Source organism: Oxyura jamaicensis, chromosome 27, assembly GCF_011077185.1.
Source record: "Oxyura jamaicensis isolate SHBP4307 breed ruddy duck chromosome 27, BPBGC_Ojam_1.0, whole genome shotgun sequence".
Classification (NCBI taxonomy): domain Eukaryota; kingdom Metazoa; phylum Chordata; class Aves; order Anseriformes; family Anatidae; genus Oxyura; species Oxyura jamaicensis.
The window spans coordinates 1,126,066-1,143,386 of record NC_048919.1 but is presented as its reverse complement, the minus strand read 5'-3'; the positions used below and the strand labels follow the sequence as shown (position 1 = coordinate 1,143,386).

General features: G+C 58.0%; 3 protein-coding genes across 3 annotated transcripts in view; 1 reads left to right on the top strand and 2 right to left on the bottom strand.

Moving 5' to 3' along the window:
• Positions 1–7,859, bottom strand: LOC118178880 (1-acyl-sn-glycerol-3-phosphate acyltransferase alpha-like). Its single transcript, XM_035347733.1, has 6 exons — positions 5,226–7,859; positions 2,731–2,864; positions 2,292–2,467; positions 2,039–2,134; positions 1,771–1,843; positions 1–1,586 (listed from the first exon to the last, which is right to left on the bottom strand). The coding sequence occupies exons 1-6, from the start codon at positions 5,411–5,413 to the stop codon at positions 1,351–1,353; spliced, it is 903 nt and encodes a 300-aa protein (XP_035203624.1). The 5' UTR covers positions 5,414–7,859; the 3' UTR covers positions 1–1,350.
• Positions 7,860–8,256: 397 nt separating this feature from the next.
• On the bottom strand, positions 8,257–11,638 carry PRR29 (proline rich 29). Its single transcript, XM_035347736.1, has 4 exons — positions 11,507–11,638; positions 11,017–11,134; positions 9,653–9,768; positions 8,257–8,445 (listed from the first exon to the last, which is right to left on the bottom strand). Exons 1-4 carry the CDS (start codon positions 11,582–11,584, stop codon positions 8,272–8,274), a joined length of 486 nt encoding a protein of 161 aa, XP_035203627.1. The 5' UTR covers positions 11,585–11,638; the 3' UTR covers positions 8,257–8,271.
• Positions 11,639–16,325: 4,687 nt separating this feature from the next.
• LOC118178989 (vasoactive intestinal polypeptide receptor 1-like) overlaps positions 16,326–17,321 on the top strand; it is an 11,213-nt gene continuing 10,217 nt past the window's right edge. Inside the window, exon 1 of the mRNA XM_035347939.1 lies at positions 16,326–16,804. Within this exon, the coding sequence (XP_035203830.1) occupies positions 16,472–16,804 (333 nt within the window). The 5' untranslated portion in view covers positions 16,326–16,471. The remainder of the gene's footprint in view (positions 16,805–17,321) is intronic.

Genomic DNA, 17,321 nt, shown 5'->3' with positions numbered 1-17,321 from the left:
AGCTGCAGAGCAAAGTGCGAGCGGGGAGACCTGGCAGGAGGGAAAAGAGTGAAGGAGCTCCCTGGGAACGGAGCACCTCCCTGGGCATGCTGCTCTTGGCCATTCCCATGTGATGGTTCCTGACCTGGAGAGCTCTTGCTTGCAGGAAGCTTCTTTGCAGTTGCTAGTATTGTTGACCAGCAGAAGCTAATGGACAGATTTCCACAATCTCGCAGAATTTCTTCCAGCCATTCCCAAAAGCAGGAACAATGATGAATCAAAGCACTGTTCCCTTTCTTGGCCATAGTTTGCACATCATATTTAGAGAATTCTAGGACCACCGTCATGTGAGCCTTGCCCGCCCCACTCCCAGCACTGGGGGCAGCCACACACTGTCCAGTTGTCACCCTGGGGTGGGAAGGTAACCACAGGGTGCCCAAAGCCCTGCCTGGCTGGAGGGAACAGGCAGAGGAGGAGCTCACAGGAGCCCCACGGGGCTGGCAGATGAACGTGGTTGTGTCATGGTCCGACAGCCATGGGGTGCAGGTTCCTCCTGCTCCAGGTGGGCATGGTCCAGGCCTTCCTCCTTTGTAAACTTCATTGGTGCCCCTCCTGTGCACGTACTGCTCACCCCCACGGCACGGGGACAGACCCCGTGTAACTCCCACCCTGCCACGTGCTCCTCGCCCCGTCCAGACCAATACCGCCAGGAGAAGCCGTGGTGTCCGTAGGGGTGTCTGTAGGGGTGCTGTGCATGCAGCATGGCCATAAGGAGATGGATCCCCCCCACACCCTGCCCTCTCCCCCCAGGCTCAGGCACCATGCACAAACACCAGCTGTGGACTCTTTAATCTTGCACCATCCTCTGCATCGAGGTTGCTCTTCCCACGTGGCAATATCCCCCTCCCCACGTTCCTCCCATCCCCTCCCCCGCCTCACCATGTGCTCTGCACCCTCCCCACGGGTGGCTACATGGGACCATGGCTTGCAGCTTCCCCTGGCAGGAAGCAACTGAACAAGCCCACGGGTGAACCACACCACAAGAGATGGAGAACAGTGCAGTGAGCTCTACCTGGCACACCCAGCCCTTCGCCCCTTGTGTGGGCAGGATCCATCCCACCGGATGGAGCCTGCAGGCTGGGCCATCTGCACAGCACCAGGTCTGGGGGGGGACACACATCATTGCAAGGGGCTTTTGGGGCACCTTGCTCTGTTTTCAGCACTGCCTCCCACCCTGCTCTGCTTCCCCTTGCACCAGGGCACTGTCCTGCTGCAAGCCCGGCAGGCACATCTACAGGGGACAGGGGACAGCGTGGCCCAGCCTGTGACTGTGCCACCTCCCCAGTGCCCCAAGGGGTTCTGTTCCTTTGCCTAATCACTGGTCCCAGCTGTGTCCCTCTTGTGCCATGGACTGCCAGTCCCCTTGGTGGCCCCAGCACAGCACAGGAGCAGAGGGTGCTCAGCGTGCTGGTCCTCCAGCTGATATGCAGCCATCTCAGAGAAGACATCAACCATGGCTTTGCGGATGGTCTCTGTTAGCTCAGGGACATCCTTCGGGCTCAGGCCCCGGGTTTCTATCTTGGGGAGGACCTGGATGGTACATGTCCCTGGAGAGAGAGGGGAAAGGCCAAGGAGACTGCTGGACAAACCCCCCAGGAGTGAGGTGTTCCCACCAGCATCCTCCACCACTGGCTGCCTCCCCACAGCTCCCAGAGACCTCCATCCCCTGCGAGCCCCATCCCCACCACCAAATTTTCCCTCCAGCAGCAGGGCTTCTTCTTTTCCACTTACCAGAGGTGAATTTCTTATCCTTGGAGCTGAAGAAGTTCCAGTATGGGGAGATCACAATGGGGAAAATGGGAACCTGCAGGAGATGGGGGATCAGGGGTGTCCTCCATACAGACTCTAGCTCCTGCTGTGCCCTGGGCTTCAGAAGGTCCCTGCCACTTCCCTGGGCCCTGCAGACCCTAGAAGACCCTAATGTCCCCCATCTTCCTGCCCCAGGGTGGGTGCCCATCACTCTCTGCCAAGGGTGGGTGGAGGAGAACGGTGGCCTTACCTGAGCCTGCACAGCCAAGTGAAAAGCCCCACGCTTGAAGGGCAGCATGGATTTGTCCTGGTTCCTGGTGCCTTCAGGGAAAACCAGCACTCGGAGCTGCACAGGACAGGGAGAGATGCAAATATGGACCCCAGAGGTCCCCGGCCCAGGACCGGTGCTCCCCAGTCCCCGCTATGTTGGTGCCCCCACATGCCTCCCACTGCACCCTCCTGTATTTCTCCTCCTCAGTTGCCCCCGCTGCCGGTCCCCTCACGTTTTCACGCTGTATGGTCTTGGCCGTCTGGGAGATGACATCGATGGCATCTCCCCTCTTGTGGCGGTCGATGAAGATGACGCCGCTGAGCCAGCAGGCCCACCCCACGGTGCCCATGTACATGAGCTCCTTCTTGGCGATGGGCACACAGCAGTCAGGGATCACTTCGACCATGCCTGGAGGAGAGATGGGAGAAGAAACAATCAGTCCCTGCCTGGTGGCTCCCATGACCAACCAGGCTGTGACTGCAGTGACCCAGCATCATCCTCCCTTCTCCTTGCAGCCCTGAGCTCCTGCCCCACCAGCTTCTCCACCTCACACCTCCTGTACAAATCCTGGTGCTGGCCTCACTTGAACACCCCGGCACGAGCCTGGTCCAGCCCTGCAGAACCCCAGATGCTGCCCAGGCAGTGACAACCCTCCTCTCCCCTGCACTTACTCATGAGGTCAAGGGAAGCTTGGTGGTTGCAAACTATCACGTAGGGCTCCTCGGTATTCAGATGCTCGGAGCCCCGCACCCGTATCTTGATGCCATACAAGTGCTTGAGGGGCCGGATCGCAGCACGCAGGAGCCTAGGGCAGAGGAACACGTGGGGAGCAGATCAACACAGAGAGGGGCTGCTGGATTTCTTCCAGCCCTTCAGTCACTCAGGAGAAAGGTGCAAGATGGACCAGCTAGAGCTGGTCCATGTGAGCAAGTAGCGTGTCCCAAGGTGGGTCTGTGCCCAGTCTCAGCAATCCTGTGTGGGGGTTTGCTCTTCTAAGCACATCTGTAGCCATCCCCAGGGTGAGAGCAGTCACTGCTTCAGTAGTACAAAGTGTGGCTTCGAGCCACGAAGAGTAGCCACCATGAGCAGGTGGGAGAAATAACAAGTTTCTTGGAGGGCTGACATCCAAGGAAGATGAAAAAGTGAGATGGGAAGGGTAGGATGGGATGAGAATGTCTGCAGCCGCGGTGTGAATCATCACATCCCAGTGAGGACAACAGCCTCTGGCTGGGCAAGCCTCACCGTGAGGCTCCAGCACGTGCCCCGCAGGCAGGAACCCCGGCCCCAGGCTCACAGCTTGCATGGCCACTGCCTCCTGCGGGCGCTGGGTCACAGCGAGATGTGCCGAGCAATGGCTGGGGGAACACTGCAGGGAACAGCCTGGGGACAGAGAGGTCGGCAGGGCTGCTCCTGGCAAACAGCCACTGGGCAGCGCTGCCAGCACCACGTGTGGAGGTGGAGGAGGCTTTGCCAAGGGCAGAGGAAAAAAGGCAGGAAACAACTCAGCTTCGTTCATTAGAACATCTTAGAATAGCTTCAGTGGTCCTGCAGCATCAGGAAGGGATGGAGGTTTCTCATCCACATGGATCACAGGAAACAAGGAAGAGCAGCATCACCAGAAAGGGTTGGACAGGAAGGGTGACACCAGGATGACAATGCTGATGAAGGGTGACAGTCAGTATGAGAACAACAAGAGGAATGAAGGGACGATGGAGCAATGGGGATTGCAGCACCCAAGGAGGAGATAAAGCCTGATACAATTTCATTCCAAGAGTGTTGAAGTGGGACACTTTCTAACCCATAGCATGGAGAGCATCCATGCCAGGGACCTCACATCTATCAGTGATTGTTCCCAGTGAACTCACAGGGGAGAGGGCAGTCAGCAGGAGCTGGGGACCAGGCAGGTGGGAGAAGAAATTTGGGAGGAGTGAGGAGGCAGGGGAAATTCACGGGAAATTCACAGTGCCTGGTAGGGCCATCGTGCCAGAGGATTGAGCTTTTGGGAGACCTGGGCACAGCAATCCCTGTGACTGCAGAGAAGCAAAACACCTGTGGCAATGCCCCAAAGCCAGGATTAACGACAGGAACCTGCTCCAAGCCGGAGGCTTCGTGATTTGGAGGCTGAAGAGGAGGCGGAGCAGGGCATGCTGCTCTGGTGGAGGACGGCTGTGAGGTGTTGGTGGAACAAGGTAAGGCACTGGTGACTCACGGCTGCATCACGCCGGGGAGTTCCTCTAAGCCGGAAGCTTTTGCCCCAGTGCGCAAAGCACCTCAGGATATGTGCATGTGTGCACAGTGTTTCCACACAGACAGGATGAGAGAGAGAGGCTGCACAAGGAGACCGATAACATCAAACCTCTGACCACACTCCTGCCAAGGGCCCCAAATCTTTCAGCACCCACACTCGATGGCTCAAGCTTGCCAGATTGCACAGCCTCAGACATCTTGCACTCTGACACAATTACATCCCTTCTGGTATGTTATCGTGCCCAGGAATCCAGCACCAGGATTGCAACACCCTTGGAAGCAGCCAGACCTTCCTCTCGCACTCAGAGATGCTGTCACAGCTGCCACCACCCCCCAGCTCGGCCGAGCCTCCCCTCTGCTGTGGGGCAGCACCGGCACGGCTCACCAGCACACGGCAGCGCTGTGCCAGAGCTGATGGCACCGAGGAATCCCGCAGTCACTCTGCCAAAGCGCAGTCTCCTGAGCGGGACGTGGCTGCACTGCCAAGGAGGCAGGCGTGGGCGTGTGTTTGCATCCTGCTAATGACAGCACTTTGAACCCTTGCCAGCCTCCCCATCTGATGGCCCAACGCTGCAACGGCCAGTAAGGATCCCTTGTAAATGATTTCATCCTCCAGGAGCCAGCTAGTCCAAAGTCAGGTGCCCACCCCATTGCACTGTAACCATCCCTTGCTTTGGCCAGCACCCCTCCACCACACCACAAGATGCAGATGCACCCTTCCTTGCCGCAGGGATGTGGCCACAGCTCTCACCGTGGCTCCAGGGCTTGACTCAGCCTCACTGTGCAGACATACCATGTAGTCCCGGCTCTGGTACAGCCTGGGAAGGAAAAAGCAGGTCCAAAAGACCTCCAAAGTCCTCCATCACTGCCAAGCCCCAGATGTCGCAGCAGTGGAAGAACAACCCCAAGCCGTACTCACTTCATGTTCTCCACAGAGCGTCCCCGAAGAGCCGCCAAGGGGGAGAGGAGAGTGCTCATGGCCACAACCCAGCAGTTAAAGAAGGCCACCTTGCAGAAGTAGTTGAAGGTGGCATTGTGCTGGTAGAGCAGCAGGGCAGCGAAGAAGAGGAGGAGCAGCAGCCCCTGGAGCAGGACAGCCTCCATCATGCCGCCTGGGCGCGAGGGTGCTGGAGAGCTTAGCCCGTGTCCCCAGGAGCTGGGGAGGAGGACAGGACTGCCAGGAGCAGAGCAGGAGACACCAGGGTATCAGCAGAGCCGTATGTGGGCGTGTGGGGCTGGTCCCGGGGAAGGAGTTGTGTGCTGCTCGCCCTGTGCAGAGGCTCAGGTATGGACTGGCAGAGTTGGGAGGCAGGCTCACCAGCCAAGGTTGGAGAGCGGAGGTGAGTCAACACCATAGACCCTGGGTCACCCATGGAGTCACAGCTGGGATGTTCCTATTGCAATGCTTCCAACTTGATGCAATCAGCTCTGCTGCTTATTAAAGTGCTCATGCTGGGGGCACCTCTTGGGGTCACAGGGAGCCCTGATATCCTCTTGATAGCAGGAGCAGCTCCGATCCATACCCACCACCCCAGCGAGGCTGGCCACAGTTCCCCAGCACCATCAGGACCCATACTGGAGATTATCAGGCCACTGGAGCATACCTGGCTGCTCCCCATGCAGGCTGGCCAGCCCCCACCCCAGCTGGCAGCCAGGGGCTGCGTTGCGTTAGGTGTTTACGGCAGCGTGCACAGGAGTATAATTAGCCTCTTCTCCTGCTCACTTGTTGTCACACCAGGCACGCAAGATTCAAGCCCATTCCTGGGCTGCGGAAGTCTGGAAACTGGTCTTGCTTTTCTGACATCGCAGAGATGACTCTGGCTTGGCTCAGAGTCATCTCAGAGCCAGCTCAGCCACCAGCATCTCTTTTCTGGGGGTTCACAGCCCCACTGCTCCACCCATGCGCTGCTGCCCAGACCCCTTGGTTCCTCCAGCCCTTGGGTCAGAGGGCTCTGCTCATGCCTTCCCCTAACAACCCCAGCATCACATCTCCTGGGTCGCACCCAGTGGCCCCAACCCTTCTCTGACATGACACACCTTCAGCAAAACCACCCTGCTCCGCTCCCACAGTGGCTGCTTCCACCCACACCTTCTCCCCACCTCCGGTGGCATGGGAGCAAGCAGATGCCTTCCTGCTCCTGGCCGTGCCATGCTCCCTGTGCTGCCAGCTAGAGGTGCCCCAGGATGGTCTCCTCTCCTGTTCTACCCAGTCGGTCTTGTAGTATCTCGGGGTACTCCCACCCAAGGGAGATGTGCCTTCATGCCCAACCCAAAGTGGCTCCTTCACTCCACACTGGGGCCAACCCTGCTAGCATCTCCCACAGCTTCAGCAGGAGCCAGGCTGAGCCTCGCTGCAGAGGAAGATCTGTCTGTGGCAGAACATGGCTCGGTCCTGGGCAGGGGAAGCATAAGCCCTCCCTTCCATAGGGACCCCAAAATAGAGTCAGGGCAGTCCTCATTGCCCAGTAGGGGCAGAAGGAGGGGATTTCAGGGTCAACTGCCTGGACACCATCTTTCTGCGTGCTCTCAGCTCCACATAACCCCCAGCCCTAGAGTCTCCTACTAGGAGCTCCTAAAGCAGAGCCTCCTGATAACCAGGCTGTAATGCTGCTGGCTGTGTGGAACTCCACAGCCCTCCTAAGTAACCCATAGCCCCACCAGGGGGGGGGCCCACCCTCGGCATCAGAGCAGAGCTGTGAACCCTGCAGCAGGGCTGGGGAGGTGGCAGAGGCAGGGACCAGCTCCCAGCACCCATAATACGCCTGCACACTCTCCCGCCACCTTTTTACCCAAACGGGGGAAACCAAGCCCTAGGGAACCCCACACTCGCTCAACCAGGAGCCCTCTACAGGACGGATCCCTTACTGGGATCAGCACTGGGCCAGCACTGTGTGGAACAGTGCGGGAGCTGTGGAACTGTGTGTTCCCATTGAGGGAACAGCACTTGGCCATACCCAGCCCTGCCAGTGCTTTGTTCAGCCAGAAGCATCAGGCACTGGTATTCCGCCTCCTTTGGGTGCAAGAGGCTCACAGCCCCCCCTCACCCCTGCTGCTTGGAGGAAGCCCTATGCTCAGGCACAGAGCCAACAGCCTGGGTAATTACAGATGCTTAATTAGTGACAGCAGGGCATTTTCTTAACAAAGCAAATTAATTACAGGCAATGTGCTGCACTGGGAGCTGAAGGGACACCTGGGCTGGCATGACCCCACCCCGTGGATGCCAGCATGTCCTACGGGGATGCAGCATGGTGCCGAGCACCGCAGGTCTCTCGTGGCTTGGCAAGGACACATTGTCCAGCTGGGACTGGGATGTCACCACTGAACTGGAGCTTGTCCCTCTTATGCAGTCACCTGGGTTTGGTGATGGGCTTCGTGACAACCAGTGCCTTGGGGTGGCTCACGGGGAGGAGGACAACGTGCACAGCAAAATGCATATTTTTGATGCATTTTGCTGTGCACGTTGTCCTCCTCCCCGTGAGACACCCCAAAACTGTCAGCACCATAGGGCACTCACTCTCGGCACAGGATCTTCTGGGGTGGAGGCCAGGGACGTGTAGGAGAAGCCACCTCAGGGTGCAGGGAGCTCACTGCCGCTGCTCCAGCATGTCGTAGTACTCTGCAGAGAGAAACCGGGGCCTGGAGGGCATGTGAGGGCTTGGACGGAAGGAGGGAGGGAGCAAGGAGGGCTCAGCCCTCGTCAGGACATGTGGGAAGGTTGATGTATGCCTGGGGACATCTCCCATTGAAGGTAGGTGCTACGGGAAGAACTTGTCCTCACCTGATGATGGTGGGACATTGGCTCCTACAGTCCCTGTGGCGCTGGGGGGTGGAGGAGGTGGCACTGCGCTGGTGGAAAGGACAAAGGACAGGAGTAAATGCCAGCCTTCTGTGTCCCATCTGGTGCTGGAGGTGCTGTCACACCAGGGGCTGCAGGACACGTACGCACAAAGCAGCACCCTTGCTACTCACGGCTCCCCCTCCTCCACTGCCATGTCCTGGTAGTGCACGACCACCGGTCCCCAAGCCCCAGCCGGGACCGGCCATGCCAGGATGGGAGTGGGACCGGCATAGGGGACATAGTGGTGGTGGAAAACCACGGCCTCCTCTTCCTCTCCAGTCTGCAAAGGCACCATGAGTGGCTGTGGGGAGGAACAAGAGACATAAAGATGCTGGGCCGATCTCAGCAGCTGTCTTCCTCTGGCTCCCCAAGACAGGATCAGAGTCACAGAGTGATTGAGGTTGGGACCTCGGGAAGCCAACCGCTCCAGCCCCTGCTCCAGCCCAGAGCAGGGTGCCCAGGGCCAGGTCCCAGCAGCTTCCGGAGGCCTCTCAGGAGGAGCCCCCACTGCCTGTCCTGTGCCAGCTCCACCACCGTTAGGGCACAGAAGCGCTTGCTGGCGGTCAGGGGGCACCTCCCAGGCCCCGCTTCGTGCCCGGTGCCCCTGGGCCCGTCTCCGTCCTCCCCTCGACCTCTCTGGTCCCTCCACCTTCGTGGCCCTCCCCTGGGCTCTCTACAGCCTGCCTGGCCTCTCTGGTGCCGGGGGCCTAGCAGCAGGCCCAGCCCTGCGGATGCGGCCCCAGCAGCGAGGAGCAGAAGGGAAGGATCCCCTCCCTCTGCCTGCATGTGATCCTTTGATCCTTTGCCTGGTGCAGCTCGGGCCACCACTTCCTCGCTGCAGGGTCCGCTGCTGGCTCCTGCTCTGCTTGGGGCCCCCCAGAACCCCAGGGCCTTTCCTGCGGAGCCACTTCCCAGCTGGGTGCCCCCTCAGCACTTCTCCTGCCTGAGCTCCATGAGGTTCCACATGGAGAAACAATACAGGGGCATTGCAACCTGAGATAGGACCCCAAAATGCTGCCCATGGCATCTGAGCATTGAGCAGCCACATGCAGGGTCCAGTCTCCCCCAGTATAGTGAATTGGTGGGTACTGGGAGGACGTGCACGAAAGATGCCAGCTGGCAGCGAGCAAGGCAGCTGCCCACATCCCACCAAGAAAGCAGCATTTGTTTCCCCCCATGGAGATGAAATGTTTCATATAATTTTGGTTCAAGATGGACTTTTAAATGAACGCCCTCACAGAGCTGTTCTTCCTAATGAGCAGTGCTCAGCCTTGTTACCCAGCCCAGCCCTGAACCCTGCCAATGCCTGGCGGACCTCAGTTCTTCCCAGCTGCACTAAATCCCCTCCAAGCAGCCTGGATATGATCCATGGGGGTCAAACAAGCCCAAAGAGCCCCAGCCCCCCCAGGAGCTGCAGAGGGCTGTGAACACCCAGCAGCTGCACTTCAGGGGTCCCATGGCTGCTATGAAATGGGACCCAGGTGCTATCCATCCTCCTTGCCCCATACCTGGGCAGCAGCTGAAGATGGCCCGAACCCGAAGGACGTCAATGCTGACATGGTCAGACTGTTCATCACCACCTGGTGCATTTGGGAGTTTTGAATCATCATCAACTCAATTAAATCTGCCGGAGAGTAAGGGGCTCTGCGTCAGAGAGGGATTAGGGTGAGGGCATGGGAAACACAGCCGCAGGTTGAGCGGTGTGGATGCAGCCCCCATAGGGTCCCTGATGGGATGGGGTGGCACCACAGCTTGTCCCTATGCCAAGTACCAGGAGCCAAGCCAGACTGCCCCACGCCCCAATTTGGAAGGCCTACATGGCATTTAAAAATTATTTTGCTTGGATAAAGCTTTAAAATAGACATAGTTAAGCCTTTCCTTATTTGCAAATGTGATTAAACATCTGGTCTGGCTCGACAAAAGGTGATTAGTGGTGCTGGAGGCAGCAGACTTTCCGCCCATTCGGAGGAGAATTGCAGCAGTCCTGGCAGTGCTCAGGGCTTGGCAAATCCTTCCTTGGCACTGGGGCAGCACTCACAGGGAGACAGGCAGTGGGCATGGAACAGTGCATGGGGGTTTGGAGCTCAGAGACCCCTGGGGACTCATAGTCCCCATAGGGACTGATGCCACCTCCAGTCCCAGAGCAAGTACCTATTGAGTAGGGCTCAGACCCAGGTGGCCATGCACCTACATGTCAGCATTTGAGTCCCCTTGGCTGGATGCCTGAGGCTTTAAAACCTCCCCATTAAAACATTGACACATCCCCAATGAAACATCACCATTTGCTGCAGGCATGAAGTTCCCCTGCAAGGTGCGTGCAAACTTGCTGGAGGATGATCTCCAAGACCCTGCTTTGTGCATGAGCTTCCCACACCAAGCATGCCCTTTCCTCCATGTATTTTTAGACAGCTCAGCCTTCCCCCTCCCCACAGCATGGCTTTGGTCATAATTTGTCCTGGGAGCCAAAAATCCCTCTAGAGCTGGTACATGTCCCCCTCTGTCCCACCCAGAATGACCAAAGATTCTGTATCACCCTGCCTTTCCCTGGTGATGCTCACAATTTATTTATTTAGTTAGTTAGTTAGTTAGTTATTTTCCCAAAAGAGATCTCAAAAAAAACATCTCCCAGGAGCATCCCAGTGTGGTCAAAGCCAGCCCTGACGTCAACTTTGGTAAAACCACTAAAAATTGCATCCTGTAGGGCAAAGACACCATCATGTCAAGGTGTGGCCAGTCCTGTGAGGTTGCAGCCTTCCCCCCTGCCCCCCCCCCCCAGGTGTCACTCATCCTAAAGAGGCTGAAAAAAAAAAAATAAAAAGACGAAATTAAGATGGTTTTAACATGGGACTATAAGATGCCTGTGGTCACACACCTTCCCACAGGTGTGGGGCTCTGGTGGGCTGGGCTAGGGTCCCAGGAAGCTGCTGGAGGATCACCACTGGCTGCTGGGACACTGGCACGGCACCGTGGGGACATGGCACAGGTGGGAGCTGAAAGGCAGAAGGGGAAAGAAAGCCCTGGGGATTGAGGGTCTTGGAGGAGGGGGCAGGGGGTGGCTTGCACTGACCCTCCTTTTGCCAGGGGTGCAGTCCTGCAAGCCTAGCATATCCCCAGCCCTGGGAACATGTCCCTGTGGTGCACAGTGAGCACTTTGCTTTTTGCAGGGGGCATTTACATCTCACAAAAAAAAAAAAAAAAAAAAAAAAAATCACAAACCAGCATTGCTGCTCCAGACCCCACTGCCCATCTAAAACCACCACCCCATCCCCTCTCTTCCCACCCCAGCACATTTTCCCCACCATAGCCGTGCAAACACTGACTATCCCCTTTGCCCAGAGGCAGAGCTGTTCTGCAGGGCTTACCCCGTGTGGGATGATGTAGGTCCCGTCCGCCGGGTCCCCCCAGACCCCCCTGGGGTCCCCCACTGCCCCAACCTCCATGGCTCAGCCGAGCAGCACTGCAGCCGGCAGCTCCAGGTTGTTGCTATAGCTGCTGGGGCCAAACAAAGCCTCCGGCAGGTTTGGCAGCCACAGCAGCGTCCCCACACTGCTTTTCCCCACTGTGCATCACCAGGACACCCCCCACCACCACAGGGGTGGGACAGAGGTGTCTTGTGCTCCCCCCACCCCACACCCTGTGGTGTTTCTGGGCCTGCAGGACAATTGTCCCTGCAGGGAACCAGGGTTGTGGGTTCATTCAAGCTCTGTATATTGGTCCTAGTGGCTGGGGAGCACTGGTCCCAGTGGCAGGGTTGCTCAGCCCCACTGCATTCCTACCAGCAGCATCTCATGGCTTTGGGCACATGCTTTTGGAAGCTTTCCTAAAAACCCAGGTCCCACAGCCCCGTGGTCTCCATCAGTGCCGGCTGTCGTGGGAGGTGGGAGATGGCTCTGCTCCCATCTGCTCCCTGGGTGGAAGGCAGGGAAAAAGCCAACAGGAGAACATGGACAGGGGGTCTGGTGGGATGCAGTCACCTGTCAGAGCAGCTCTGGATGCCTGGCTTGCTCTCAGCATGCCACCCCTTTGATTAGGACGTATTGAAAGGTCCTGTCAAGCACTGGCGGAAAGCAGCTGGAGGGGCCAGAGGCAGCTGGTCATGCACGTACAAGTGCATGGGCTGGTCAGCCCTGCAGTGTGTCCCTGCAGGGCTGAGCTGTCGCCTGCACCAAGGTCTCAGGCTGGAGGAGCAAACACAGCCAGGTTTCTACATGGGAGCACTGGGAGATGGGTCTGGGCAGTGCTCGGGGAAAGGCTCAGCTCTGCAGGGCTCAGCAGTGCCTGCCATCGGATGCAGCGCCTTGCCAGCACGCTGCAGCTGTGGGGTCTCTGTGGATGAAGGATGAAGGTCCTTCCACTCCATGGGATGTCCCTTGGTCCTCAGAGGCAGCGTGTCCCCATGCACGACCAAGGCACAGTGCTGCTGGGGACATCACTCAGGTGCCACCACAGATCTGGTCCCCATGGACCACTTCCCCCTTCTGCGGTGACCAGCCACAGTACAACCCCCAAACCCCTGCCCCGTGCCAGCCTGGCATGCAAACCCATTGCAAGGAAATTTTCTCCCCAAATGGCCCAACCTCCAACTGTCCTCAGATATCTTTTCTCCACCTCCATGAGCTCTGGGACTGCTCTTCTGGGTGATTATTTCAACAATATAAAATCCAAAGTCCCCTCTGTCCCTAGCATACAGGTCTGAGAACATTTCCCAGGAACCCTGCCTGGAGCCAGTTCCATGAAGAAGGAACAGATCTCACCAAAACCTCCTGTCCTGCCCCAAAACAGCACCAAGACACCTCCAGATGGGCAGGAGCACTCACTCTGAGGTCGGCTGCTTTAGCCCCCAGCCCTTGGCTCTAGCCAGGCTATTTTCTGCTTCATTACATGTTGCTCCATGCTCCTAATTTCTCCAGGCCCCTCTGGATTATTTCACTGCCTTTTGTTATAGCTCCCAAATTCACATTATTTGCACATTTAATTACTGTGCTGATTACCCCCTGCTTCTGGCAGAGCCTCGTGTGCTCTGAGCAGAGCCCAGGTATCCGTCTTGTCGGTGCTAATATTGTTCTCGTCTGTAGGAAGGACTCGAGCACTGGAGCAAAGGGCTGAGCCATTTGCAGCGTAAGTTCTGCCGTGGTGGGAAAACAAGGGGACGTGGTGTGAATGTTCTCAGACCTCCCTGTGGCAGCCTGACCCCTTTGGGGGTCTTATTGACTGCTCTTCATCCGCAAGTGTGGGTCTGGTGCAACCCCCCACCCTGACTAATCTCATGCAGCACCGCAGGGCAGAGGCTGGGGCTCAGCTCTGGGCAGGCCAACGCTCGTCTGAAGCCAGTCACTGCAGCACGTCCCTTTTTTGTGCAGCACATCTGTTATGAAGAGAGGAGGTCTGAGCATCGGTGGCAGCAGGAGATGCAGGCACTGTGCGCCCACCCACGCCTGCCAGCCCAGCTCTCTCTCTTTAAAGCACAGCACCACGGAATTAGGGCTGCGGGGATCGGCGCTGGGGCAGGAGTGCTCGTGGCCATGTGGGTGGTTATAAAGTTCTGGTGGTGATGGACGCCTCTGTCCCCAGTAAGAGCCATCCTGATGAAGCCTACCCCTAGACCGAGAAATGTGCCACAAGGCACCCTTGAGGATGCTCAGTGGATGTTTTTATTAGCAGCCCTCTTTTTGGCAGCTCCCGAGCCCTTCTTGTACTGCGAATCTGGATTTCTTGTTCTGGAAAGCCAAACCAAAAACTTCACCCTAATTAAAGCCTGAGGATAGGACTTCAACCCCATACCCTGCTTAGGGGAGGGCTCCACCAGCAGTGCCCCTGCCGCTGGGTGCAAGCAGGGGAAGACGCTGCACCAGGCATCTGGAGCAAAAGCAAGGCAGTCCAGCCCCTCTGGGATGCCCAATGCTCTCTGCACAAATCCGTGCTCGCAAAGCAAGCAATGAAAGCACCACGGCTTTGATAAGCTTTGGTGAACCAGCCGAGCAGCGGAACACAGAGAGCCAGGGCGTGACGGATGGCACCAGGCTGGAAGCGGCGCTGTGCCACACCTGGATGGGCTGCGCTCCCCTATGCCTAGGAGCAACAACTGGGGTGACTGGGGAGGATGGCCAGCATGCAGCACATCCCTCGTTCTGTCCCCAAATCGCAGCTGGGGCAATCCCCCAACATGAGGAAACAGACAGCGGGCAGCAGCGTTTGCCTAAGACTCTTGGAAGACAAAGGAAGCCAGATGGAGGCAATGCATCCTCCCCTGTGCACTGGGCATCTAAACCACCCAACCAAAACCCGGTTTGTCACTGCACATCAGGACAAACCAAGGACATGCAGTGAGGGCTCAGCAGGGGCTGTCCCCTGTGCTCTGTGTCACATCATCACACGCACCTCTTGGGGCTGCTCTGCAGGTCCGGGAGCATGACTGGGTGGAAGGATCTCACTTTTAAGCCCAGTTATAAAAAAATAACACTTTCCTTTCCAGGAGGTCTTGTTCTGAGGTCTCTTCCAAGCCATTATCCAGCCAGCGTGGTCTCACTCAGCACCGTCACTGGCTGGTTCCTCCCGGAGCCCAAAATTGAGCACAAGGCTGTTGGCAATGGCAGGGGAGGGGACTGCCTGGGGAGGGAAAGGGCAATGCACAGCCCCCAGCATGCAGCAAGGGTGCTCTGCAGCCCCCCCCAAACCTCAGCCACTCCTTCCTGCCCTGCAGACCAAAGCAGCCACCTCCAAAACTTGGCTGCTCCCCTCCAGTGACAAGCCCTGGTGACTTTGCCACCAGATGGCACCAAATAAGCCAGCCGTGTGGGGACACGTGTGGCCTGGGGACAAGTGTGGCTTGGGGCCACCACGACCAGCAGGCACAGCCTGCCTTCACCCTGCTCCTTCGCCCCCATCTCCGCCAGCACAGCCCGGGATTATTTGCACCAGTTATAATTTTATTTGGTTAAAGCAGCGTCTGACAAGGCAACCTCCCACTGCTTGTTTACGTGCTGTTGCAAAATTAAATGATTAAAATTGGGTGTTTGCATTTTGCTGGAAACTATTAGAAGGTAATGAGTCTGGCCGGGTCCCGGAGGCTTTGTGTGTCAATATAACTGCAGGCTCAGCCTTTGCTGCTCTGTGCCTGTGAGAGCAGCGTTGGTCACTCCTAATAATGTTGTACAAGTGGTTTTAAATATTAAGAGCCCATTTCCTTTATTTGCATTTTAGGGGTATTTAAATTACATAGCAGTTATTTGAAAGACAAGGTGAATTATTCCACTAAAGCTTTTCCTGAACCCGCTTGCCATTCTCCCTGATCCTGCACCGGCACAAGGGACAGCTCCCCTAGCCCCCTGCCTTGCTCTAAGAGCACTAAAAATGGTGAAGTTTGGGTCAAAATTCCCTGTGCTAAAGGGGTTGGTGCTTTCCAACATGGAGCTGAGATATAGATATGTATCCATGGAGAAGTGCCCAGGGCATGGCTGGCAGGGATGCTGCGCTGGGCATTTTGTGCCACCCGCTCTGCTCTGCACCCAGCACCCCGGTAGCACCCAAGCACCAAGATCGCGAGCCCAGCCCAGATTAAAACCCTCCATTTTGCACTTTGCTGGGGTTTCGTGCAGCTTTCTGGAATACAAGGTGACCTGTCTAAGGACTTTGAGCATGCTTGGATGGGGCAGAGTTAAGTTTATCCTGCAGAGCCGCCCACTGCCAGCCACACACCCATCTTCTAGCCCTTTCTGGGCTTTTCCCCATTCTGGAAAGGGGATCAGGGGTTGTCTCAGCCCATGCAGGTGAGTAGGTGGGATGGGCAGCTGCCCGCAGAGCCTCCCACACACGCAGGACTGCATCCCTGCACTGTGGGCATGCACCCATCCAGGTGTGCACACGCATGTCGGGGCATGTGCTTGCACATGAGAGTGTGCACCGCCCTAGCACCATGACGTCCCCTCGGGGCTCCTCTAGCCCCAGGCAGAGCTGGCTGGGGAGCAGCGTGCCCCTCAGCACGCCCCCTGCACCCTACCCTGGATCAGTCCTGTCTGCACCCCCACTTCCCAATGCCTTTGGACATCAGGTTTCCAGCTCAGCTGCATCCAAAGAGCAGGCAAGAGGACTCTGCACACACACACACACAGACACACACACACGGTGCATGTCCCTGGGTACAGCTGGGGGGGGTGCCAGGTCTCCGAGAGGGTGCTGGGGGCCGGGCCATGGCAGTGCCAGGCTGGGTGTCCCCCCCCATGCTGCTCCTGGCATCCAGCCCTGTGCGTGGGGAGGGGGAGCAGAGGGTGGAGCCTGCACACTGCCGGACCCGGGAGCTGTGACATTCAGTCTGGAAGAGAGAACGAGCCATGGGCGCTGGGCAGAGCTGGGGGGACACTGTGAGCAGGTCAGGGCCACCCTCGGGGACCAAGCACCCCCTGAGGGAAAGTGGCTTGGAGGGACCTGGGTACAGGACGGGGCTGGGAAGGAGCAGGGGGAGCAGGGACACCCCTGGGAGCTGGGGTCCCCCCAGTGCTCAGGGCCATGCAGGAGGAGCTGGGCTGGCCCCAGCCCCTTGGGGACTGAGCTGGGACACCCACAAACCGCGTGGCACGGGGCTGGCTCCGGCCATGGGGTGCCCGTGGCAGCCCCGCGGCTCCTGCACGCTGCTGCTCCTGCTGCTCGCTCTCCTGATGCTTCGGGTAAGTGTCCCCAGGGAGGACGGGGATGGGGAGGTCAGGGGGGCAGTGAGAGTGGCAGGCCCCTGCCTGTGATGACCACCTCAGGGCCCACAAGCTCTGGGGAGCGGAGCACCCGTGGTGGTGGGGTGGGTGACCCCATGGGGTCAGGTGTCCCCAGCATGTCCCTGTCCTCATCCACATCCCTCCCACTGCCTGTCCCCATCCCAGCCAGCTATCAGCGGGGACACCAAGCTGCACCTGCTTTCATAGTGGCTTCGGGGGGGGAGGATTTGCTGAAACGCAGCAGGGACAGGTAGGGAGGGAGGTGACGATGGCAGCACCTCGGGGCTGTGACACCAGGGCCACCAGCAAAGCTCAGGATGGGACAAGATGGTCCAGGGCACCCCCAAGGAGGAAAACCCCGTGTGTCCTGCGGGGTGGCTCCCAGTGACACCATGCTCCCCAAGGGCTTTGGGTGACGTGGGGGCTTTGGCCAGTGGAGGGGAAAAGAAAGGGAAAGGAAAGGGGTGGGAGAAGA